The sequence below is a fragment of the Amblyomma maculatum genome, chromosome 6, assembly GCF_055883805.1.
Source record: "Amblyomma maculatum isolate TAMU_Amacu chromosome 6, ASM5588380v1, whole genome shotgun sequence".
Taxonomy (NCBI): domain Eukaryota; kingdom Metazoa; phylum Arthropoda; class Arachnida; order Ixodida; family Ixodidae; genus Amblyomma; species Amblyomma maculatum.
Window position 1 is genome coordinate 173,119,147 of NC_139349.1, and position 25,717 is coordinate 173,144,863.

The following is a 25,717-nucleotide window of genomic DNA, read 5'->3' on the forward strand; positions in this document are numbered from 1 at the left end:
TGGCACGTCGGGTCCTTGACTTTGGGAGCGGGTGAGCGGCATGATCCCACCGCTGCCACCAAAATGTTGTGGGACGCTGTGCCCGCCTAGAGATAGACACAGAAGAATGGAGGACACCAGGCAAACACCACTTGCCCCGGCGCTCTTCTTTTGTTCTCTAACCCTCGCGCTGGCGCCGCGCGCTCGTCCCGCGCCTCTTCTTTTTCTGGCGCAGCGCTCCTCGGCATGCGCCATAACAATATATATATAAAATGTAAGGAAAGAGGCATAAATACAAAGCATGGTAATTAATATATGAACAAACAAAATAGTACAGAAGAGCCCATGAAACGACACGGAAATAAATATATTGCTAAGAAAAAGAAATACGCGACACAGATTTAAGCACTACGGTACACACACAGATTAAGCACAATAAAAAGCAAGCGGCACACAGTGCCCGGTATAGCGCATAAAGAAAAAAAAATGGTAAGGGGGAAAAAAATAAACGGAAAGAGTACATAGGCAAACACAAGTAAATAAAACCCATCAAAGGCATTTAACAGCTACAACACATTTAATAAAAATGTATATATAAGACAAATAAGGCTAAGTGAAGGCTTCAGTGATATAATGTAATGAGTTGGCGATGAAACGCCTCTAGATTAGGAAGAGAAGCGATAATGTCAGGCAGGTTATTCCATAATCTGATGGCTCGTGGAAGTGCTGATGAGTTGAAGGCTAATGTGTCACTATATATTCTTGTGAAACTGAAGTGATTGTGCAATCTTTTGGACGTGCAGGATGGAACATCGAAGTGAAGCGAACTTGATCTATTGGGGTACACGTACTTGTGAAATAGTGTTAGGAGAGCGATGTCGCGGCGTGTACCTAAGAATTCTAAAGAAAGGTTACTTTTAATCACAGTGACACTTGAATGGTAGTTATAGTTTAGAGATATGAATCGTGCTGCCCTATTTTGGATGGATTCTATTGCATGATCATGTTGTTAAGATAGGGAGACCAAATGGATGAAGCAAATTCAAGTTGTGGATGAACAATAGTAAGGTAAGCTAGTTTACGAATATTAGCAGGAGAATTTCTGAAATTACGTCGTAGGTACCCTAATGACTTTGAGGCAACAACACATATGGATGTAATATGGAAGGTACATGAAAGATCAGAGGAAAGGTTAACACCGAGGTATTTGTAATGGTATAGGTCAGTCAGTAAATCATATTGAATGCGGTATGGAAAGCTGGAATTGTTTCGTTTGTGGCTAAATGACATTTTGCACTTCGATACATAAAGGGTCATTAACCAGGAGTTGCACCATTCCTTAATAAGAAGATCTGATTGGAGTGCCAGGTGGTCATTAGAACGTTTAATAGGGCGGTAGATAATGCAATCATCCGCAAAAATTCACATACAAGAGGATATATTATTATGTAAATCATTTATATAAATAAGAAATAATAAGGGTCCGAGCACGCTACCTTGCGGCACACCGGAGATAACAGGGGAAAGATTAGAGCACAGATTGTTAACAAATTACTGAGGTATTCTCCATCTACCCTTATCCCTAACTGCTCCCATTCCAAGTCTCTGAATACTTCCTCTAAACAAGCTGTGAATAGTACTGGGGAGATTGTGTCTCCTTGCCTAACACCTTTCTTTATGGCAATTTTGTTACTTTCTTTATGCAGAACTATGGTTGCTGTGCAGCCACTATATATATCTTTCAGCACTTTCATGTACGGCTCGTCTACCCCCTGATTTCGCAATGCCTGCATCACCGCCGAGGTTTCAACAGAGTCAAATGCTTTTTCGTAATCAATGAATGCTATGTATAAGGGCTGGTTATATTCCGAGCATTTTTCTATTTTCTATCACCTGATTGATGGTATGGATATGATCGATAGTAGAGTACCGTTTCCGAAACCCTGTTTGATCCTTTGCTTGATTGCAGTCTAAGGTTGTCCTGATTCTATTAGCGATTACCTTAGTAGATACCTTATATGTAACAGACAGTAAGCTGATTGGTCTGTAATTTTTAGGTCCTTAGAGTCCCCTTTCTTGTGAATGAGGATAATGTTTGCATTCTTCCATGCTTCCGGTACCGTCGATGACACCAGGCACTGCGTATACAAGGCGGCCAGTTTTTCTAGCACGATATCCCCCCCGTCCTTCAGCAAATCTGTAGTTATCTGATCCTCTCCAGCTGATTTCCCCCTTTTCATAGTTTCTAGTGCTTTCTTGACCTCGTCTTTCGTCACTAGTGGAACGTCTGACTGTTTTTCCCTACCGCCAATCTCATTACGGTCCTGACTACTTTGGCTACTGTAGAGATCTGTATAGAACTCCTCGGCTACTTTGACTATCTTGTCCATATTAGTGATGACGTTGCCCGCCTTGTCCCTTATCGCATACATCTGGTTTTTGCCTATGCCCAATTTCTTCTTTACCACTTTAAGGCTTCCCCCGTTCTTTACAGCATGCTCAATTTTCTCCATGTTATACTTCCTTATATCGGCCACCTTGCGCTTATTGATTAGGTTTGATATCTCGGCCAATTCGATCTGGTCTGTTGGGTTGGAAGCTTTCATACTCTGGCGTTTCTTAATCAAATCTTTCGTCTCCTTAGACAGCTTTCCGGTATCCTCTCTAACTATCCTACCGCCTACGTCTACCGCGCACTCAGTAATATCTCTGAAATTATTGTTCCTTGCCTTTAGAGTAATGTTGCCATCCTCGCGATTTGCGATTTGCTGATGACATTGCCTTGCAAAGCAACTCGGGGGATGAACTGCAAATAATGAGTGATGACCTAGACAGGAAAAGTAAAAAGGTAGGCTTGAAAATCAATATGCAGACGACTAAGGTAATGTTCAACAGCCTCGAGAAGGAACAGCAGTTTACATTAGGTAGCGAAATACTGGAAGTAATAGGCGAATATGTCTACTTAGGACAGGTAGTAACCGCAGATCCGGACCATGAAAAGGAAATAACAAGAAGAATAAGATTGGGATGGAGCGCATTTGGCAAGCACTCGAAGATTATGACTAGCAGCTTACCGGTATCGCTAAAGAGGAAAGTATATAACAGTTGCATCTTGCCTGTACTCACCTATGGGGCTGAAACGTGGAGGCTAACCAAGAGAGTTCTACTTAAGTTGAGGACAACCCAGAGGTCTATGGAACGAAAAATGGTAGGGGTAACATTAAGAGATAGAAAGCGTGCAGAGTGGGTCAGAGAAATAAGTCAAATTACCGACGTTCTAGTGGAAATTAAGAAGAAGAAATGGACATGGGCAGGATATGTAGTGCGAAGAGAGGATAACCGATGGTCGCTGAGGGTAACAAACTGGATTCCAAGGGAAGGAAAGCGGAGCAGGGGGCGGCAGAAAGTTAGGTGGGCGGATGAGATAAAGAAGTTCGCAGGGGTCAAATGGATGCAGCTAGCACAGAACCGGGTTAAGTGGAGAAATATGGGAGAGGCCTTCGCCCTGCAGTGGGTATAATCAGGCTGATGATGATGATGATGATGTTAACAAATACGAACTGTTGCTGATGCGAGAGGAAGTTACGAAGCCATGTTAAAGTTAACGAGTCTAGAAGGAGTGATGATAATTTAGAAATCAAGCGGCAGTGAGCTACCCGGTCAAAAGCTTTGGCGAAGTCAAGGAATATACAATCAGTTTGAAGTTTTTCGTTCGTGAAATGCAAGTCAATTGTTCGAATAACTGTGTTTCGCAGGAATGACCCTTCCTAAATTCATGTTGATCAACATAGAAAAAGTTGTTCTGCTCAAGATGACTGAAAACATGAGATGAAATTATGTGTTCAAGCATTTTACAACAGATGCATGTGAGAGATATTGGACGATAATTTTCAGCTGAAGATTTGTTTCCTGCTTTACAAATCAGTATTATTTTAGCTATCTTTCAATCCACGGGCAGCAATCCACTAGTTAAAGATTGCTGAAAAATATGAAATAAAATTTTACTAGAGACTGAAATGATATTCTTTAAGATTTTAGAATTAATGCCATCAACACCAGCTGAAGGAGACACCTTAAGGTTATTTATGAGAGAGATGATACCTTCCTCAGTTATTTCAATGGGTGTCATGTAGTGGCAATTAAGATCGGGTACCTCCGGTAGGTTATAGCTATCTTCGGAAGAAAATACAGATGAAACGTATGTGTTGAATATTGCTGGGCATCCAATATCTGAAACTGGAATGTTGTTACATTGTAGAGATATAGAACCACCACCCCGATCTGGGCATATCTGTTTCCAAAACTTTTTGGAATTAGTTTTTATAAGCGAAGGAAGGTCGTGTGAAAAGTACTTATCTTTCGCGGAGGATAAGGCGAAGCAATATGTTTTTAGTGTGTCACTGTATTTCTTCCAAGCAGAACTGGTGCACGCACGCTTAGCAGTCTGATATAACCGCTTTTTCTTATTTTGCAGTTGCTTAAGCCTCCTGGTAAACCACGGATTGGATTTATCTTTAGTAATTTTGATAACAGGAACAAAGTGGCCAACCAGAGATGACACCTTTTCTCTAAAGAGTGCCAGTTTACTTCAACACAGCGGCTGTGGTTGAACAGTAGAAATGTATTATAGAAAAATATTTCAAGTTCTGTGTTGATAGCTGTGAAATTTGCTTTATAATTTATTTATTTATTTATTCAACATACCCCTAAAGCTTTCGAGGGTATTACATAGGGGGCAGGTCCGTGTAAAAAAAAAAAACATGTAACAGGAACATTATAAACAGCAAATGAACAATAAACAGGCTAAATATAACATGGGAAAATAATTAAGCACTAGAGAATAAAAAAACAGGTTATAGAAAGCAATAGAATACGAAGTATAGGTTTTTATAAAACAATACGGCATAACAGAAATGAACGTACTACAGTGTGTACATATTGCCAAAAAGAGTACATTTCAAATGTCAATGTCGCTGCGGATGAGATCGTGAAATATGGAGTCGTTGGATTCAATGGCTATGTGTGTTGGTAGATTGTTCCACTCTATGATAGTGCGTGGTATGAATGACTTTGCAAATGCAGATGAACGACACGCAATGCGCTTAACTTTGTGCGGATGGTCGAGCCGTAGAAAGAAGGCTGATGGTGATAGGAAAAAATCGTGCTGGAGTGATGTATGGTGATACAGTTTATGGAAAAGTGCTAGCCGTGATAGTTTGCGGTGGAAAGACAAGTCTTCTAATTCAGCGCGATTTTTTAGGTCAGTGACACTGGTAGTATGTGGGTAGTCAGAATAAATAAAACGCGCAGCACGGTTCTGCAAGGACTCAATGTTGGCTATGAGATAGGCTTGTTCAGGATCCCAGATGGCTGATGCATATTCAATCTTCGGACGAATGAGCGAGAGGAACGCTAGTTTCTTCAGGTGGGGGGGAGCCTGTCTGAGGTTGTGCTTTAGAAGGCCGAGTGAGCGGTTGGCGGATGCTAAAGTTATATTAATGTGGTTGTGCCATGTTAAGTCAGATTGCAGATGAACTCCAAGGTACTTGTAGGTAGTAGCAAGTTCGACAGAGTTGTTATTTAGAAAATAAGTTGTGGGAATGCGAGCGCTGCGAGTGAAAGACAAAAACTTAGTTTTGGAAGTATTAAGTGGCATAAGCCAAGCTGTGCACCATGCAGTTACTGCATCAAGGTCAGTTTGCAAACATTGTTGGTCAGTGATAGAAGAAATATTTCGGTATATTACGCAGGTCATCGGCAAAGAGCCTAATTCGAGAAGACACAGAGTTGGGTAGGTCATTATTATATATTAAAAAAAGGAGTGGGCCAAGGACGCTCCCCTGTGGTACCCCAGAAGTGACTTTAGAGTGAGTGGAGTTGTAGTTATTAATGGAGGTGAACTGAAGTCTAGCGCTGAGGAAGTCCACAATTTAAGTAACAACAGTAGGGTGAATATTCAACTGAGTTAGTTTGAGTATAAGCCTATGATGAGGAACACGGTCGAAAGCTTTTGAAAAATCGAGAAAAACGGCATCAATTTGACCACCAGCATCAAGAATGCAATTAATGAACGAATCCGGCGAGTTGTGTGTCACAAGAGAAGCCCTTGCGAAAACCGTGCTGGTGTTTGAAAATTATGCTATTATTTTCCAGGTACATAAAAATTTGACTGTGAATGACATGTTCAAGAAGTTTGTAGAAAGTATTCGTTAGTGAGATAGGGCAATAATTAAGTGGAGAAGAACGATCACCGGTTTTGAAGATCGGTATTACTTTGGCAACCCGGCAGTCATGAGGTATGAGACCAGATGATAATGATTGAGAGAACAGAGCAGTTATTATTGAACAAATGGAGTGCGATGTGCTTTTGAGTATTTTATGATTGAAGCCATGTTGGTCAGAACTGGTAGAAATCTTAAGATTATTAAGTAGGCATAATATACCAGTTTGACTGACTAATATTTCGGACATTGATATGTTAGGAAAATTATTTAAGCTGGGCGCTGACGAGGTGTCTTCATTAGTGAAAACGGAAGAGAATGCGTCGTTAAATAGCTGAACTGGAATCCCATCATTATCAGTAAGAATTATATCGGGATTGCTATTTGGGTTTATCACTTTCCAGAAACGGCGAGGGTTATTTGATAACATAGATGATAAGTCCTTAATGAAAAGCAGTGCATGGTTGACTTGAGACACGTTTGGTAAAGCTTGTCGCATTCCTTGTATTTTTTCCACACACTCGAAAGATGGTTCTTATTTGCTTGCCTGTAAAGGCACTTCTTTTTATTACTTAGTCGACGAAGCCGTTGGTTGAACCAAGGTGCACATTTATCCTCTTTTATTGTAACTATTGGGATGAAGTTATTGATAAGGTCACTGAGGGTATCTTTGAAAAGTGTCCAATTTTCTTCAACAGAGCGAGATAACAAATCATCCAGGAACTCCAGGGAAAAAAGATGCAGTTTGTTATTAATAGACACATAGTCTCCTTTATTGTAGCATCGGATTTGTTTAGTTTTTATGTTCTTTTCGTTGAAAGAGCAAGAAAGATTGCCAGTTATAATGGCTTGGTCAGAAAGCCCATCCAGGTGATTTAAGTTGGAGCAGATACCGGTATCGGTTGACAACACAAGGTCCAAAATGTTAGCAGAACTAGTTGAGGATCGCGTAGGCAAATGAACGAGCTGTGTTAACGAAAAATCAAGACAGGAGTGGAGAAAAGCATGAGCTTCAGTGTTACTGGGAGGGACGGCCAATGAGTTCCAGTTAATGCTTGGAAAGTTAAAGTCGCCGAAGATGATCAACTTACTGTTGGGAAAACGTGTACATATCTCACTCAGAATTCGAGAAAATTCTTGCGAAAAGCCAGTCACTAGATCGGGGGGACGATAAAAAACACCGAATATAATGTTAGTTGCTCCGCACCGCACTGAGACTAAAACGCACTCGAGAAATGAAGTAACAGTGACTGGAACAGCAATAAATTCTTTTCTGATAGCGAGAAGGACGCAGCCTCCCCTACGAGAGTTCCTATCGCACCTAAAAAAATTCGTGAATCTTTTTAGTCACATAGCCCAGGGGCCCGAGCAGCACTGAATGGTAGATAAGGATCCTAAAAATTTTTTCTTTAATATTCAGAATATCTTGTTGAAACTTAGCATGAAAGTGCAGAATAGAATGCTGACATCAAATATATGGCAAAATAATATGTCTATTTCATACGGGCTATTACAGTAATTCCTCCTTAAAATGACCTCTTTTAGAACCATGCACACATTTCAAAATGTCCACCGTACATGCTAAAGCTAAGGAAATTCATATATTGTCATTTTCTTGATCATAACTAAATACCAAAGTTGGAAAAAAGTATATGGTATTAATTAGCTAAAATGTCTAATTGCTAGTATTAAGAAAGAAAAGAAAGCTTCAGGAGGCACAATAGACCTTTTGAAATGCATGCACGTTTCTAAAAGACGTCTTTTTTAATGAGAAATTACCATTACGGCTCGTAAAAAAAGACCTAATTAGGATAGTTATTTTACGGTATCTTTTCCTCAAGATGAAATATATGAAATCGAAATGCATGTTTGAAATCAGCATTCTATTCTGCCCCCCCCCCCCCCATTTATAATGAATAAGTACCAACTGATAACAAACACCAACCTGCCCCGCAAATTGTACAGCAATTTGTTGTACTATTTGCTGTGCAACCAGCAGACTGTAGAACCTTAAACATTCGCAGTCAAGAAGTTTTAGCAATTTTGCGGTCGCTGCAGTGAAAAACTAAGTGAGAATTTGTATGCTGCAAAATCATCTACTGTTGCACAGTAACATCCCTTCGATCCCCAACCGAACGCTGTCAGCGCATGTTAAAAATCCCCAGGTGGTCGAAATTATTCTCTAGTCCTCCACCCCCCGCCCCAAGGACACTTATTTCTCTCTTTCCACTTTCACTCCCAACTTCCTCCCTTCCCTTATGGCACGGTTCAGGTGTCCACAGATACAAAGGTGGCAGATACTGCGTCTTTCGTTTGTTGTGAACCAATTATTATTATTATTATTATTATTATTATTATTATTTCACAGTAACACTGTGGTGCTTCAAATTCTACAGGTTGTTCAATGACCATATGACAGCGCTCAAAGCAGTGTCCGTGCTGCACTTTCTTCTCTATAGTGGCCTGCTGGGTTGACTACCATGCAAACATATCTGGCAATAATTAAATTTCATGGAACTGACCTTGCAAGGGTCAGTTCTATGAACTGCAAGCAATGAGAACGTTGCCATAGCTGGCCATTGCAGTGAAGATTACAGACCGAATTTGAGGTCCCTCTTCAGAAAACAGAATCTGCAAAAGGCCTGTGTTAGGAAAGGTTTTGATGTCCAGCAAAAAGAAAGGACTGGATATAACCTTGAAAGATATGCCTGGACTGGCATACCTTCATTGCTGAGTAAGACATGCCTAATCTCTCTGTCACAAGCTACCTCATATACAGAGCGGAACTTACGGGATCTCCTGCCTCGTATATAGAACGAAACTTGCGTGATCTCCCCGCTCCTCCGAGCATGCTTCGAAATGACACTTCAGGGCAGCGACCATGCAAGCGCGTAATATTTGACGCGGCTGCAGCGCAAACAGCTGAGAGTATAAAAAGGCAGACAGCAGCACGCCCACGGTAGTGCGCTCTGAGAAAATTCTGTCTTCCGGGCCTCTCTCGCGGCCGCTCTGTGAAAGCGTATTGTTTTTTACAGAGCCCTTGATCAACTCATCGTTTCTCCTCTTGTGCGGCTGCCGTTACTGTTCAACTCTGCAAGGAGGAGGAGGAGGAAAAAACTTTATTTAAAAAAAAAAAAAGTAAACACTCCCAGGAGGACCTCTTAGTCCAGGAGCCCTCTGGCTGTTCCTTCTAGCTTAGCCCGCTCGACCAGCCGTAACTGATCTGCAGGTTGCGTGGCTAGAAGGGCAGCTTCCCAGGAGGAGGGGGTGGAGTGTTTGACAGGAAGAACACGGATGGGATGTGGGCATTCCCATAAGTAATGATAGAGGGTGGGCGGGGTGGCGTTGCATGTGGTGCAGTATGGTGGGAAGTCAGTGGGGTGAAATATGTGGGCAAATTGAGGAGATGGAAACGAATGCGTTTGGAGTTGTCGCCAGTACGTGCTGTCGAAGTGAGAAAGCGTGTGATGTGGTGGCGGGAACGTGGCACGGCAACGACGATAGTAGTGAACAATTGTAGTGTAGTCAAGAGGTTCGATGGTGATGTATAATGAAGGTTTGGGGAGGACATCTACCGGCGCCCGGAAGGTTAGTTCTCGGGCAAACGCATGAACGCCCTCATTTCTGAGGATGTCCTCATGCCCAGGAACCCATGTGATGGTGATGGTATCAGGAGGGGTATCTGCAACTACAACGCCTCATCGAACTAGAAAGCCGTGAGAATTCCTTTTTGCCACAGACTGTCAGTTAATTGAATATTGTTTTCGCCTTTGCTTAAACCTTGACTTGGCTTATTTTTTTTGCTGTGTTTTCTGTGTAACTTTTGCTCCTACTTATTATATCTGGAATACTTGCTTTGTTATCTTTATAGTCTTCTTTCATTGCAGCGCTTTGTTCATTATTGGCTTTCCCTCTTGTCATTTACCGAGTCGTCTTTTATCCCTATTGTGTCATGGCGTTTTGTTTTTGTTTTGTTATTATTATGCAGTGTAATTAGTACTACTAGCTATAAATATCCCATTGTTGTAAACAAAAAGTGACTTTCTTGGGCTTATTCCTCAGTCACACACCGACACATGTAATTCACGGGTTGACCGGCATAGCTTTTAACTGTGTTCTCAAACCTCATAGAGGGACGACGGGCAACCGTGAAAGGGATCCCGTGCCTCTGTTGACCGTAAAGGCAGAAATTTGTGACAGACTCCTAAGGGTCAAGTTAATTTCTTGATGGCTATGATATAGAGGCAAGCCAAAGGTGACTCCACCCATACCTTCCTTGCTTCTCCATATTCCTTTAATAATGGCTATAGATGCTAGCCACATAACCAAAACAGCCCAGGCAAAGGTAGCATACGTACCAAAATGGTAGATGTCAGGGGGTCCGTGAAAGTAGGTGCCAATTCCATGGCCACAGAATGCGGGCACAACTGTGAAACCAGCCTGGGATGCAACAATGCTTAAAAGAAAAAAAAAGAAAAGACTGTGTCACAATTGCCTTTGACTGAGTCGAGCATCAAACTAGGAGAACTTGAGTGGACGAAAATCTCAAACAATGAAATACACCCCACGCATAGTGCACAAACAAAAGTGCCCTGATTGCATTATTCAAGGGAAACTTTTTACCGAGACACCACCTCCAGTGAGTGTGCAGCCGTCTTCCCTACCACCTGCTATGTGTCTACAAAAGCATTTTTGTGTGACAAATTTTTTAGTGCAAGGATCTATCCAGAGACTGACAGGAGACACAAATTCACTTCCATGCGTCCTCTGCTTTGCTTGCTCAACATGCTCCTTCCTCTTTCCATTGCCATGCGGGAGCCATCTCACCACAACAATGAATTCAATTCAATTCAGTTCATTTATTTTTCAGAGAAGTAGTAGTATTATTATTATTATTATTATTATTATTATTATTATTATTACAAAGCAATTCCTTGCTTTTACTGCAGGAAGGAAGCTAATGTTTACATGCTAAGACCTCAACTTTGTCCATACATGGTTCCACATGCTTAGTCAAAGAAAACACACAGTAGTAGCCAAGTCACACTGTGAGAAGAGGGCAGTTGTAGCGAGAAAAATGGCCTGGTAACCATCATGCCTCAGTCAAGCTTACCATTACAAGAAGGAAGGGGAGGGGAAAGGTGCAAGAATTGTTGGCATCAGCCTCACCCAGCATCCACAAATGAGACAGCAAATTTTTCTGTAGAGAAGCGGCATGGGGTGTCCAATGAGTGATGTTCTACCCCCTTGGGTCAGTACACTCACTGTAACCCCCTTCTAACATTGCAGCAAATATTGCACTCTCTGCCATTATTTTGCTCACCAGAAACCTGGACACAGACCTGGGTTACGCAACAGGTTACACAAGCAGCCGCGGACTGTGTCGACAGCTACGCAAGGGCTAGGGGACTTTCGTGTTTGCCCGAAAAATCTGAAATTCTCAGAGTATATAGGCCCCGATACGACAGTAAAGTTAACCTCACCGTTATGCTAGCCGGGGCTCGCATACCAGAAGTGCACGTGCTGAGAGTGTTGGGAATGTGGATTCAATCCAATCAGAGGTGAAACCACACGATCAGATTGCTATCTGGATCTTCAGCCCAGATAACGAGAATGATTAGGCGAGTGACCTACAGAAGAAAGGGGATGAAGGAGGAAGACACGCTCAAGTTAGTGCGGGCACTTGTGGTAAGCAGAGCCACGTACAGTCTTCCCTATCAACACCTGAGCCAGACGGAGAAAGAGCAAGTGGAATTGATCCTCAAGAAGGCGTACAAGACAGCGCTGGGGCTGTCAATAAGAACGGCAAATGCGAATTTAATGACCCTTGGCTTAACAAACACATACGAAGAGCACAGGGAAGCGCAGCTTGTCTCTTAGAAGATGAGGCTACAATGCACTACGGCAGGACGAGCTCTCCTCCGAAGACTAGGCTATCATGATCACATGCTGGAGATCGAACGGACGATAGACATATTGGATGCGATCCGGTTTACGTTTGTAGTAGCGCCAATTCCCAAAAACATGCATCCTGTCGTTCATCAGGGTAGGCGTAGGGCCAGGTGGAAGCATTAGCCAAGACCTATCAGAACAAGAACACCATCTATGTAGACGCGGCGATGTATTCTAACGAAAGAGATGCGGTGGTGACAGTTGTAGATTTCCCGCTAAAGGAGAAAATGAGCGCCTCGTTATGGAACTGCACCATGTCTGACGCCGAGGAGGCCGCTATTGCTCTAGCGGTCGCTGAGGGCGTTCGCTGGTAGTAATGACCGATTCGCCAACGGCAGGATTGGCAAAAAGGCAGCCGCCATCTTGAAGGCCGGTGGGATAGGCAACACAAAACAATTCGTACTTTGGACTCCAGGGCACGGCGACATTACGGGAACATCCAGGCCGATCTCATAGCTCGAGGTTATGCAAACCGAGGGAGGTCAGAGGCCGAAGAGACCCGAGGCAGTGACTCGTACCTACGCAGACATTTTGGTGCACTACCGGGGGACCAGAAGACGGTATCCTCCGCCCCACAAGTTGTTAAACAGGGAGCAGTCAGTGTCTTGGTGGCAGCTACAAACAAATTCTTATCCATGCCCGTCTTTATACAGCAAGATACACCCGACCGTATACAGGGACACGTGTCCCTGGTGTGGACAGAAACCGACAATTTATCATATCACATGGGCCTGCCAGAAAATAGATGCAGTGCCAATAATTCACAACGCCACGCCGGAGCAGTGGGAGGCTGCGCTGTCCAGTTCGGAGTCGAAAGACCAGCTTTGGCTGATTGAACGGGCCAACAGGGCCATAGCCTCCTTTATACACTCTGTGCCTGTCAACTCCGCGCTCCGCGACCGTCGCCGCTGCTCCTCCTCCGTTGACAAGTTACGCCGCTGGCTGCCGAGAGATGGCGACAGCGACGTAGGTCACCCTCGCCAGGCGAGTGCCGGGTGGGCTGTGTTGCAAAGCGGTCCGGATAGCCACGCGCTGCCGCTTTCTCGCTGTTTCGTGGACTGTTTTGCAGTATGTAAGGTCATGTTTCTGCTTTTATCTGCCTTCGGATGCTGCAGGAATACAGCATTGCACCAACTGGCAAGTGCCAGCTTTGCTTGGTCCTTCCGGCGATAGCTGCGAAGTGTTCAGCTGCTTTGAGGCTTGTAAAAAATAGTGCAAGCACCAAACACAGTGTTTATTAAGCATCAATACTGCATTGTATTGGGTTTTTTGGCGCATAAGCAACTCACGCTAACATGCGCCAGGAACAAGGTTTGTTTTTATTTTGTGCATAAGGAGTGGTATATATATATATATATATATATATATATATATATATATATTATTATTATTTTTTTCTTAGAGTTTGTTCAGGAGCTTTGCATCCTTTAAAAAACGGATAACATTTTTCAACTTCGACAAGTGGGTCTTCTCCGAACAGCAGGCTGGGATAAAGAGGGATCTGTTATGTATAAAAACGTCCAAAAAATTATCTAGGTCAGTGCACGAAAGTAGGACGTGGTTTATTGTTAGTTCACCTCCGCATCTTTCTGTCTTCTTTCTTTGGAATGAAGCTATGTGTCAGATGAGTGTGTCCGATGCGAAGACGACATAAAATGACTTCGATGAAGCGTTTTTGGTGACTGCACGATTTCCATTCTTGAATGATCGACTTGAAAAGGTGCAATTTATTATTTATTTCGTTGTTCCATGAGCTCTGCCATTTTACTCTGAGTTTTCTCTTTACAAGTCTTAGAACATCTTTATGTGGTATGTTGACTGGCTGTATTTTAGTATGACGGGCTGCTGCAGCACATGCATCAGCTCTCATTGCCGCTGATTCCAACGTGGCTTGGTACCCAACAGAGTTTAATTGTATGCCCCTGTAATTCTGCGGCCATTATATTATGAATGATGTTTCCGATTAAAGGTTCTGTAGCATTTCTATGATTTAATGCTGTGATAACGCTGAGAGAATCGGTATAAATGATGCTATTTTCAAAACCTGTCCTTAATATTTTTTCTACCGCCAAAGAAATAGCGTGACATTCAGCTGTGAAAATTGATGAGAAATCCGGTAATTGTACTATTTTTCCCCATTTTTCTTGTACCACAGAACTTCCAACGTGAGATACTGTTTTAGACCCATCTGTATAGAACGCTGTGTAATCTCTGCATTTGTCATTTAGTGCCAAGAACTCCTGTACTATGTGTTCATGTGGTGTTTGTTTCTTACGGAACTGTGTCAATGTAAAGTCGTGTACAGCAGGGAAATGGTACCAGGGGGGCAGTGGACTGGGTTTTCAGGCAATATTTGGAAGAGAATCCCGTACCTATGTCTAATTCTTGGCATATCTATTCAAAAGAAAGAATAAATGGTCTGATTGCTTGAGGTTTGTTGTTAATCAGGGTTCTGAATGAGCACTTTGTAACTAATACTGCAATAGTAATGTTAGATGTGCACCTGTGCTTTCTGGACTGCAATGCTAATTGGTTCCCTGCCTAGCTAGTGTGTTAGATGTGCTCCTGCGAAGGTTGTTTTTTTTTTTTTCTTCTTTTTTTTTTTTTTTTTTTTGCAGTATAAGCTAATTACGAAATTTTGTGATAAAATAGAAACACAAGATCTACCTATTGTGAAGACGACTACTTTGAAGTGAGTTAAACCAAATTGTGCAAAGCCTATATTAGTTTTCCTTGTCAACTAAATCGCTGTTCCTCTCTAGCATCGGAAACCGCAAAACTCCTACTCAACTGCATTAAGGCCCATGAAAAATAATAACAGCACCAGAAGTGTGTTTATTACGCGTCAGTAAGGTAATAATAATATTAAATGTGCACGTGTATTTTATGGACAGCGATGCTAACTTCCTCCCTGGTTAGCTCGTCTGTGTGGTATGTTACATGTGCTCCCGCGCAGTAATTTTTGTTTCGCTAACTGCGCAATTCTGTGAAAAAATAAAAACTCAAGCTTTGCCTATTGTGACGATTATATTTTGGAGTGATCGAAACGGAAAGATGCAACGCGTATGTTCTTGTTTTTTAAGTTAAAAAAAAAAATGTTTGTATGACGCGCTTAATCATTGAAAGTAACAGCTGATACCAAAATTGTTCTCCTTACAGGTTCTTCTTACTGTAAATTAAGCTGGCTTCTGAAGTGCTATCAGTGACAGCAGTCACCGTGAACATTTTTTCCTACTTGTGGCAACTATTCATCACACCACTTCTACATGGTAGTCTTGTAGCACAATTGCGGTTGTGAAATGTGCAAATAAATTATGGCGCTTTTCTTCTTAAATTTTGTTTTATTGCAGCTTAGACTAGCACTGTAATTTTTCGATTACCATTGGTGCTAGTGGAGGAGCCATGCAGTTTTTCGAGCCATGCGCAATTTTTTGAAACTGCCTGACATTAAATGCCATATAGCATTGGTGTTACCGCCTAACAAGTATCATGATCACTTGTTATGCCTAGTGGATGTCGGCCTTACAAGTAAATATGCTGAATATGCACGATTCATGCTTAGGAACAGTTATCACGCTAGCGAATAACAGCGCTCCCGCCCCGCGCCGATGTTCGTACCCGTGCGCCTTGGCCCATACATCAGTGGCGCCCTCAGCGAGAGGAGCGGCAGCGCCACGCAACTTTACCCAACGGCGCCGCTCTATTGTTCGCGCGGCGCGTTGACAGGCACAGAGAGTATAAAGGAGGCTATGGCAGGGCAGCAATGGCCACGGAAGTCCCGGACTGAGGACCCAACCACGGGAGCTCTAGATTATTTTTCTTTTTTGCATTACATAAAGTGTTCTCTCTCTCTCTCTGCCCATCAGCTACGCAAGTGAGAGAGCAGGACTGTCCACACCAACGGTTAGCCTCACAATATCACGCACAGTGACACTCATAATTTTGCCTGTTCCTATTCATTATTTTGTTCACTGAATGTTGAGCGCAGTGCTGTGCACTGTTATTATTATTATTACTGTTATTTTGAAATACTGTCAATCCCTTTCAGAATTATTACAGGAGAGGGCAAACTGTACAGGTAAAATTTCAGTTTCTAAGGTTTGAATCTTCACCAACTAAAATAAACATAAGCAAGGTAAAACAGAACAAAATAAGGGTGAAGAGCACAGTGTAACAATAAATAAAGTAATCATGTAATACACTGAGGATGACACTTGTATATAACAGAAACACTGAAACACTTCATTAGAAGATTATTATCAAGGTTACGGTTAGAAGAACGTAGGTACGAAGCTCTTAGCCAGCCTAATAAATGTGTATCTGGTTGCCTGGGCTGCGACTAAAGGATATAGGGTATTCCAATCTCAGACAACTTGTGGAAAAATGAAATTAAAAAAGGTATTACTGTGACAAAAAAATTCTTCAAGGGTGAGCACATGCTTGTGACGTGTTTTTCTTGTATGGTTAATATGAACAAAATCTGTAGGGGACATCTCTAATGCATTATTAAGCAGTAAATGCAAAAACTTTATGCGACGTAGTTTAGCATGGCTGGACAGCTTGTGAAACCCTGCCGTTCGTAAAACATCTGTGGGTGAATGCATGTGGCCACAGCAGTTGAATATAAAGAGCATGGCTTTCCTTTGCACCATTTCAATTGTTTTGACATTGCTTTTAGTGTGAGAAAACCAAGCTACGTTAGCGGATTCCAAGACCGAATGGACAGAGGTGATGTAAGCAAGAAGTCTTGTATTGAATGTGGAATGAAAGGCCTTTGACGGATAAAGAACCGTGAAGCAGGAAACCTATTACATCAAATTACTGTAAGACCTTGTTACAAGAGACACTCAAGGAACCTGAAAAAGATGTCTCTTTGTAACCACAGTCTCTTGTAACCAAAAATCTTGCGAACTTGTATGTGCAGCAGTTTAGATTCCCTTAGCTAAATTCTTTTTCATATCAGTGTCCTTTCTTTTGTTGCAATACGTCAGGAACCGAGATGGAGTGCCTTTTTTTGACTGGGAAGTCAAAATGTCCCCGTTGTTTAAGTCACTAGCATCACATTCCTATTTGACTGAAAAAAAGGGGCATTTTGACTGCTCAGTTCCTGACATATTGTAACAAAAAAAGGGCACTGATATAGAACAGAATTTAGCTAAGGGAATCTAAACTGCCACACTTACAAGTTGGTGCTAGCCAGCTGCATTGCATGAGCATATCTGGGCTGTGTCTCTTCTAAATAGTGATGAATTTGCCCTAGGAACTTTTAAAAGTTGCCTTTAGCAATAGAGTGTCTCTTGTATGCAATGTTGCTAACATGGCAAACATAGGAAACCCAACCAAACAATTTTCAAGTGTCTCTTGTAACCACGTCTCTTGTAACGAGTGTTTACTGTATTTGTATTTTAGTTTGCCTCTCCTGCTTGGTATATGATAAATATATAAGTGTGCCACAGCATTCAAAGCCTCTCATTGTGAAAAGGACTCTATCAAAATTCTCTCCATCACCAGTGCTAAGCCAGTCTTAAAAGCGTTCTTTGTCTAATGGCACTTGCCGAGTCAGACCAAAATAGCTTGCATCTCGTGTGTGAAAAGCTCGTTTGTGTCTTTTCTCGTCCCTGTGTCCTGTCCCTGCACTGTTTTTGTTTGATGTGTGTTACCAACAAGCCAAAAATGCCTTCATGCTAACTTCGACTTCTAGCGGTCCACCACTCACATGCAACAGTACCACTGCAGCCATGTGCCAGTAAGACAGATTTTTTGTACATATCAAGCTTGGTCAATGTAAGGCCCAAGAGTTTTTTATACAGACAATGGCAGTGCTCTCAAAATCCTTGAAATATGCACTTCATCTGGCTACAGCTGCGAAGGAAACTGGAATGGTTGCCAAATGCTATGGAGCTGGAGAAGCCAGAAATGCCTGCCCTGCACATGTGAAATCTCAGGGATTTGAGACTCTGTTAAATTTTGGCTGGCTATATGTTGCTTTAACTGTGCAATTTGATGAAATAAAATTAAACGTTCAGTGCTTGGCTGCAGACGATTTCACTTTGTCATGCAACAGGCCAGGCCAGCAAAGAAACAAGACTGACTATGCAACAGCTCAACAATGTAGAGCATTAGCCATGGCAGCTATTCATACTGAAAACTCGCTCAAAATGGTGAGACATAGAGAGAAGAATGGCACATAGTTATCCTGTAGGCTCTGCTCTTCTTGGTGTGTTTCTTTAAACTTTAGTACAGTTTTAATATGAATACCATAACACTTACGTGCATTCCTTCTTTTTTTTTTTCTCATGCAAAGTTGTCATGCAAAGATATCAACAGCTAATTACACATAGCCTCATTTTCAGTTAACACGCAGCACAAGAAGTCGGCGACAGCCAAGAGATTGCATGAGTGGAACGCCGGTGTCACCTGATGACTCGGCCAATCTGGCTGAGCTTCTGACCAGGGCCACACACACCGATGGCTCTCTCGAGGCACTCCCGAGCTGTGAGTACAAGGGCCTTGCCCCTGTCATCCACAGAGTGACCCACGGCCAGGGTCTCAGCACAGTCCCCGTGGTAGCCATTGTAAAACACCTGAGAGGTAAATGTCACACAAGTGCTGCATCATCCAGTTTTTGAGATTGAAAGTAGGCATGGGGGCAACCTCAGAATACACACTGAAAATCACTGCTTACGTAGCCAACTTGTGCCAACCTGTGCCCATGGCTGCAATCAGTAAAAGAAACAAAACACAAGAAAGAATGGCGTGTCAGTAAAAAAATTCAAATATCAGTTAAAGAAATACATCGATTTCTAGCCAAGTGAAATTTTGCAAGTGCTTAACTTGCCAGCTCTTACATTAGGTCTTATTGTTAAGGGTCATGATGCTTTAATGTGTAACATCACGCCAGATGATGGCCAGAAAAAGAAAAAAAATTGCAATACTGTGCCTTACAAAAAAGCATCACCGAATGTGCTTACAAACATAGAAGCAGGGACAACACTAAAGAGCAGAATATGTTGAGATACCAAAAACCCATTCTATTTGTCTGCACTGCAGATATGTTCAGATCGGTTTAGCAAGAAGGGTGCTCCTACACAAAAAAGACCTATAATTGAAGTGACACTAAAATAAAATATGAAAGCTGAAGTGCCCATAGTGTGTAAGAGGGAATATTCAACCGAAGACATATGTGGTAAGCAAGAAATAGCTTCAGTCGCAACTGCACTGACTGCAAAGTATGCTTGGTGATGCATTGCTGGTATTTTGAATGAGCTACTTCAAGCATCAATTGCACCAAACCCTTCAGAGGTTAACCATACAGGTCACACGAGCAAAGGTGTCAATAATGAACAATCACATGCAATTTCAAAACAGGACAGCAGGACTACTGCAACTTGGTTTCACAGTAAAAGCATGCTCACAACAATGATTCAGTGTGCAGCGTTTTGGCGCTTTCCCTGCTCAGGGTGTCATTTACAAAAACATAATTTGCACAACATACACAACTTGCAAAACATTGAACAACATAAACCCTCTGCCTTCAGTGCATCAGGTTTTCTTTTGAAGCGAAAGCTGCACTGGGCTAGCTGCTATGCATTTCGTGTACGCCGCAGTTTGACCTTCAGCCACGTGACTAACGGCCCGCAGCCACCGGACAAAGTTTTAGATAAGGAGCAGGAGACGACATCGAGGCAACTCTAAACGCGATTCTTTATGACTCCTTACCTGTTGTCAAAATTCTGCTCCAAGATTACGACCTGGAATGCAGATTATGTGGTGATAATAGCCACTTAGGATCACATATTGTGGAATCGTAGAGGAGCCGCCCTAGGAATCTCTAATACAAGTTCCTACTCTTGAGCAATGAGAGGCCGTGTTGGTCAGCTCACACCTGGGAGTTCAAATTCGGGCCATTGAATGGGCTACTCAAGTCGCTGTCAGCCGTGGACTGATAGCCACCTGGCACAGATCGTATGCATTCTGCCTTTTCTGACAAAATAAATGTTTTGCAATCCAATCCTCATCACCTGCTTCTTCTCCGCACTTTTTTTCTGCTGCTGCTTCACTTCTACATCGCACACCTGCTTCTTCTTCTTCTCCACACGCGTGGCAAACTTCACTCGTATATCTCCACAAATATACAACATTGCCTGACACAATGCCACACAACCTTCCAGTCCCCTGCCTACCTTTCCCTCCACCGCTGCCTATCTGGCTCGCCTCATGGGACCCCTCTTTTCAAAATGCCTTCGTGTCTCTAGACCCGGCTGTGGTGTCCTTCAGGTCCACAGACATCCATGGAGGAGTTGTGTGCTTTCACTTTGTCTACTTATGTTTAGCCATGTCAAACCATTCCTTAAATTTTTTTTGGCCCCATCGTGGTGGCTCAGTGGTTAGGGCACTGGGCTGCTGAACCCAAGGATGCAGGATTGAATTCTGGCAGCAGCAGCTGCCTTTTTCGATAAGAGGCAATAAGCAAGGCACCCGTACACTGTGTGATGTCAGCGCACATTAAAGAGCCCAGGTGGTGCCAAGTCAACTTGCATGCATTCATAATAATAGCACCCCTAGTATGAAGAACTAAACGGATGTGCTTGTCCTATTTCTGTCATGAAGTGATGAATGCAGTACTGGATGGCTCGCTGCTCTTGCAACACCTGTCAATGTTTTCGTCGAGGAGTGCCATGAATGCAAATGAAGGAACCGACATGCCCAATGATGAAAAGTGGTCCCTTCCTCATCTAAGCAGATGGTGCATGAAAATGGCACAGTAATAAGGTCTAACCAGAGTCTGAGCATAAGTCTTTCTGTCATTGCATGGCGCTTGCACCACAAACAGTGAAACGGCACGCACTGTTCTTATGTCCCTAGTTTAAGCACTGCCAACTCTGGAATGCACAAGTTTTCAAATTTGCTATACCCCACAATCTACTTGGCATAAGCACTCACCTGGTTTGTACGGTAGAAAAAAAAGAAAAGAAAAAAGAAAGCTACCACCTGTGTAAGGCTGATGGTACTCTGAGCATGAGCAGCCAGCACAAAAGAATAAGACGTTTGGAAAGGGCGAAGCTAACAAAGTTTGGGCTCGCTAGCCTTCGACGGAGCAGTGTTTTGAGTAAAGACCCTTGCCATAAAAACTGGCTCATTCACCACATTACGCCTGCTATACTTTGCCCAGGAACAAGTTTAGAGAAAGGAGAGATCTGATGTTTCTACATGGTGGAAAATGGCAAGGCACGAGATTTTTGGTCCTGCTCTTCAAAGATAAAATCAAAAAATGAAACAAATGTAACAGCAAGAGCACTGCATAGGTACTCACTTAACAATGAGAGCACATTGTTGGTATTTCACTGTGCAATTACTACTCTGCATGGACTGATAACCAAAACATGGCAGGCCTGTTTTGATTGTTTGTAGTTTTCATGTGCCTGTCTGCATGTTTTAGCAATCAGTCTGGCATGGTTTTCCGCAGAGAAAGGACTTTGTGCGGGCTGCAGTATAACAGAATGTCATCGGCATTTGAAGGCAACACTGGACAAATATTTTGATGCAGCCCAGCTAATCCTGGGGATTCTGGCCACTTCCCCTGCCTCCTAATGCCATCACTGGTTCAGCGTGCATACTTTGTTTCATTAACCTTCGGGAGAAAGCAGTTTTTCTTTCAACAAGGCAAGTACCAGCGCCAAGGATACTTGATATGAAACACAACTGAAAATTATCACAGTTACAAACCTAAGTGCTAATAAAAGCACAGACTTGAAAAGAATTATTCCTGGGTGTCAAAACAAATACACACATTACTGCACTCCCTTGACAGTGTGCCTATTCTGTGCACATCTTTAGCCATGACAACTCGATTTTTTTGTGCAGCATGACATACCCCACTTGAATAGGGTAAGCTGACGGGCTAGCTGGTTTTCCTTGGTGTAATTCAACACTGCATGCTACACGCGGACAGAAGACAAGAAAAGAGACACACGAGCGCAAAACAAACACAAACGAGCGAAAAGTTGCAGTTCAGTGCTCGTGTGTCTGTTTTCTTGTCTTCTGACCATGTGTAGCATGCACTGCTGAATTAAACATACACCACTGCGAGTCATAAGAATTGAGCACGGTACTTTGTTTTCTGGCTATGAAGTGAAGAACAAACTGGCTACATTCTTCCAAACTTTCTATGCCAATAACAGTGCACGTAGAAAAGCTGCTGCCAAGCTAGGCAATGAGTGTCCTGCAAAAATACTTCTTACACAGTGGCAGCTTTAAAATGCCTTGGACAGCAACAACCTCATCCAGAACCCCTTATTGCTATGCACAGCCTGAAACACAACCCCGTCACTGTTCCAAGGAACCATAACAAAGCTGGAAAATGTTTTGCTTACAAAGGAACCCAAACAAGAGGAAGACAAATGCAAAATAGAAAGCTCAATACCATTGCATTCATACATTTAAGGAATGCGCCAACTAAACGAAGAACTGAGTGCAATATAAACTGAGTACTGGAATTCAGAACAGCAGGTACCAAAAAGGTATGATTAATTTTTTTTTCCTTCACCATAACCATGGCACACGCAAGTAAAGCAATGCACTTCAAGCATAATAAAGGTAAGTGCAATGAAATGGGAACTTACACTGACGTCAATACTGATAATGTCTCCATCGCGCAATGGTCTGTCATCCGGAATCCCGTGGCAAGCTACATTATTAACGGAGGTGCACAGGGACTTTGGAAACCACCGGTAATTGAGTGGTGATGGATATGCATTGTTCTCAATGCACAGCTTGTGGGCATACCTGTCCAGCTCATCAGTGGTGGTCCCTGCCTGCACAAGAGCAGTTGGTCAGCTGGTACATTTCATCTACAAATGGGCCACAAAACACTCGTGGGTTTCTCTTACTGCTGTGTTCTCTCAGATATATATTGTAACGGGCATAAGCATATTTTGAAATGAATACAAGCGCACAAAAACACGCACACAAGAATGGAAGTACAGGTGTGTTTCCTTTCTTGTGTGCGTGTTTTTTTGCGCTTGTATTCATTTCAAAATAAGCTATGCACCATCTAGCCTAAACAGAAGTTTTGTTAAAGAAAGAGCATAAGCATGCATAGTAAGATGTTGCTTTGAACCCCAAGTCACTCATAAATGATGCCAGTGCAATCCATGGTGGGCTGTTTGAGTGCTCTCACAAATGTGTGCGCATCTGTACCTGCTCATGCCTTCTGGGTAACAGGGAAAAATTATGGAACAAAGCATGCGTCCCTCTCCCTCATGCCGCTTTGGGTGGGTGAGGCTATTATTCTCTTACCCATGCATTATTTATGCGTTGCAACCTTCAAACACTAGCCTTTTTGAGCCTGATATTCACCAAAGCTGCATGTTCTGGTACTCTGCATTGCAACACCACTGCATAATTATACACAAGCGCGGTGAAGCTGCCGCGCCATTCAATATCTCAGGTAAACTGCTTTGGTGCGTAGAGGACGATACGAACTTATTGCAGTATGCACGAGAGAATGCTCGCCACCATCTAGCACGTATATATGTAGTTACCTTCACTTGTTTGCACACTCGACTCAGGATCATCCTAGCGAGCCTACACGCTTCGCGCATGCGGGCAATTTGTTCATCGGTCTTAATTTCCACTTCCTTAGGCACCCCCACCACAATGCCGCTGGTCGCGTAGCTCGGCTTGGCGATGCTGTCAGGGACGTACTGCATGGGACTGACGCAGCCGGGCTCCGTAATCACGTCGTAGTTCGGTGTTCCAATGCCGCCTTTCCTGTAGCGATCGCCATGCGTAAGGTTCGTTATGCAACGAGCGATGGGATTCTGGAGAAGTCCGGTGCCCGTCGAAAACAGAAGAGTTTTCGGAAACATATCAGGAACGCTGTGATATAATCGTCGTTCCGCAAATAGCACTGCCGTAAACCGGGGAGTCAGCAATGACTTCAAGGCTCTTGTTCTTGCAACGCAGCAAGCCATCGTTGAAATAGCGCTCAGCGAAGGCACAAGCTGAGGCACAGACAATGATCCAACACGAAAGACCAGCTAAATGCAGAGTATGTATCGATTCATTGCCACTCATTTAAGTACTGACTTTCAGCTAGCAGAAGCATCGAGGAACGAGGCACCAGCAGTAGCAGACGCAAACAAATGACAAACAAAACCGCTGCTGCGCCACCTGGCGCTAACGGTGGCGTGTTTCTTTTTTTAATAGTTTACCCGTTTACCTCGCGGATGCCTCGCGGCCTTGCGCCTTGCCAACCAGTTTTTCACCCAAGGTCATAGCAGCTACCATGGCGTTCGCAGTTAATTACAGCTAGAATAGCTTCTCTGGCCTAGACTTGGAGGAAATAAACACGTGCTTTCCTTCCTCCACGGGCCTCGAAATGCGAAAGTATAAAGGGTGTTGCACAATTAGACGCGCGCTGTAGAATGCTTCTCCCAGCTAAACCGCGGAATCCTTGCAGTTCAGATTTCGCACAGAAATCACATTTTGTCGCTAGTATTTTTTAATACTAAATTTGTTTGGGGTACTTGCCTGATTCGATCAGAAGAAGTCAGATGTTCCCATCGCCTGCGGCGGCGGCGACGCCAGACGAACCGCTGCCTCAGCGATGGGACTGGTGGCGCCACCTCATGCTGCTAACAACAACTCTGTAGCAGGAAAAGAGGGGGCGAGCATTTCTGGCAGAAGGTTTGAGTTGTTGTAAGCAGCATGAGGTGGCGCCACCAGTCCCATCGCTGGGGCAGCGGTTCGTCTGGCGTCGCCGCCGCCGCAGGCGATGGGAACATCTGACTTCTTCTGATCGAATCAGGCAAGTACCCCAAACAAATTTAGTATTAAAAAATACTAGCGACAAAATGTGATTTCTGTGCGAAATCTGAACTGCAAGGATTCCGCGGTTTAGCTGGGAGAAACATTCTACAGCGCGCGTCTAATTGTGCAACACCTTGTATATAGATGACGTGCGTATACGGCTGCAGGATGCCAGGTTTTGACACGATCAGCCTAAAACCGTGGTTGCGATGGCAGTTAATTTATCTCACAAATGAAATATCTTCACAGAGTGACCGATATATCCGTGTAGGCACTGCCTGTACGCGTGACTGGCAAGTTTCACGTATTTGTCGCTCCCACACTGCCCACACGGCCGCTCCCCGTACCACCCAAGAAATGATATGGTCCCTCGATTTCCACTGCAGAAGGCTCCAAAAATTTCAGCCATGTGGGATTCTGTACGCGCACCGACGACGCTCGAGAACGGCCCACCGCGGCCGGGATTCGATCTTGCGATCTTGGGTTCAGTAGTCGAGCGCCCTGATCATTGAGCCACCGCAGTGGGAAATACGTATTTAATGAGTTCAGCCGCGCATCGCGTTTGGTGCGCTGTTGTGCGTGTTCGATTACTTTTTGCATTTTGCACATAACCAAGGCGGAATAGTAATATATTCCCGTGTGCACTGTAAATAAAGTGCAAAATATGGACAGACTGCTACCATGCATGTATTATAGTGCCTAGAATATATTGACTAGTGTACCGGCCGTGGCCTCCCAGATGCTTATTACCA

General features: G+C 43.3%; 1 protein-coding gene across 1 annotated transcript in view; it reads right to left on the reverse strand.

Annotated features, from left to right (window-relative positions):
- Positions 1 to 24,295, reverse strand: part of LOC146187423 (methionine aminopeptidase 1D, mitochondrial) — a 37,626-nt gene extending 13,331 nt beyond the window's left edge. Inside the window, exons 1-4 of the mRNA XM_084607679.1 lie at positions 23,696 to 24,295; positions 22,775 to 22,966; positions 18,570 to 18,736; positions 10,559 to 10,656 (exon numbers count right to left, since the gene is read on the reverse strand). Of these exons, the coding sequence (XP_084463805.1) occupies positions 10,559 to 10,656; positions 18,570 to 18,736; positions 22,775 to 22,966; positions 23,696 to 24,127 (889 nt within the window). The 5' untranslated portion in view covers positions 24,128 to 24,295. The remainder of the gene's footprint in view (positions 1 to 10,558; positions 10,657 to 18,569; positions 18,737 to 22,774; positions 22,967 to 23,695) is intronic.
- Positions 24,296 to 25,717: the final 1,422 nt, after the last annotated feature.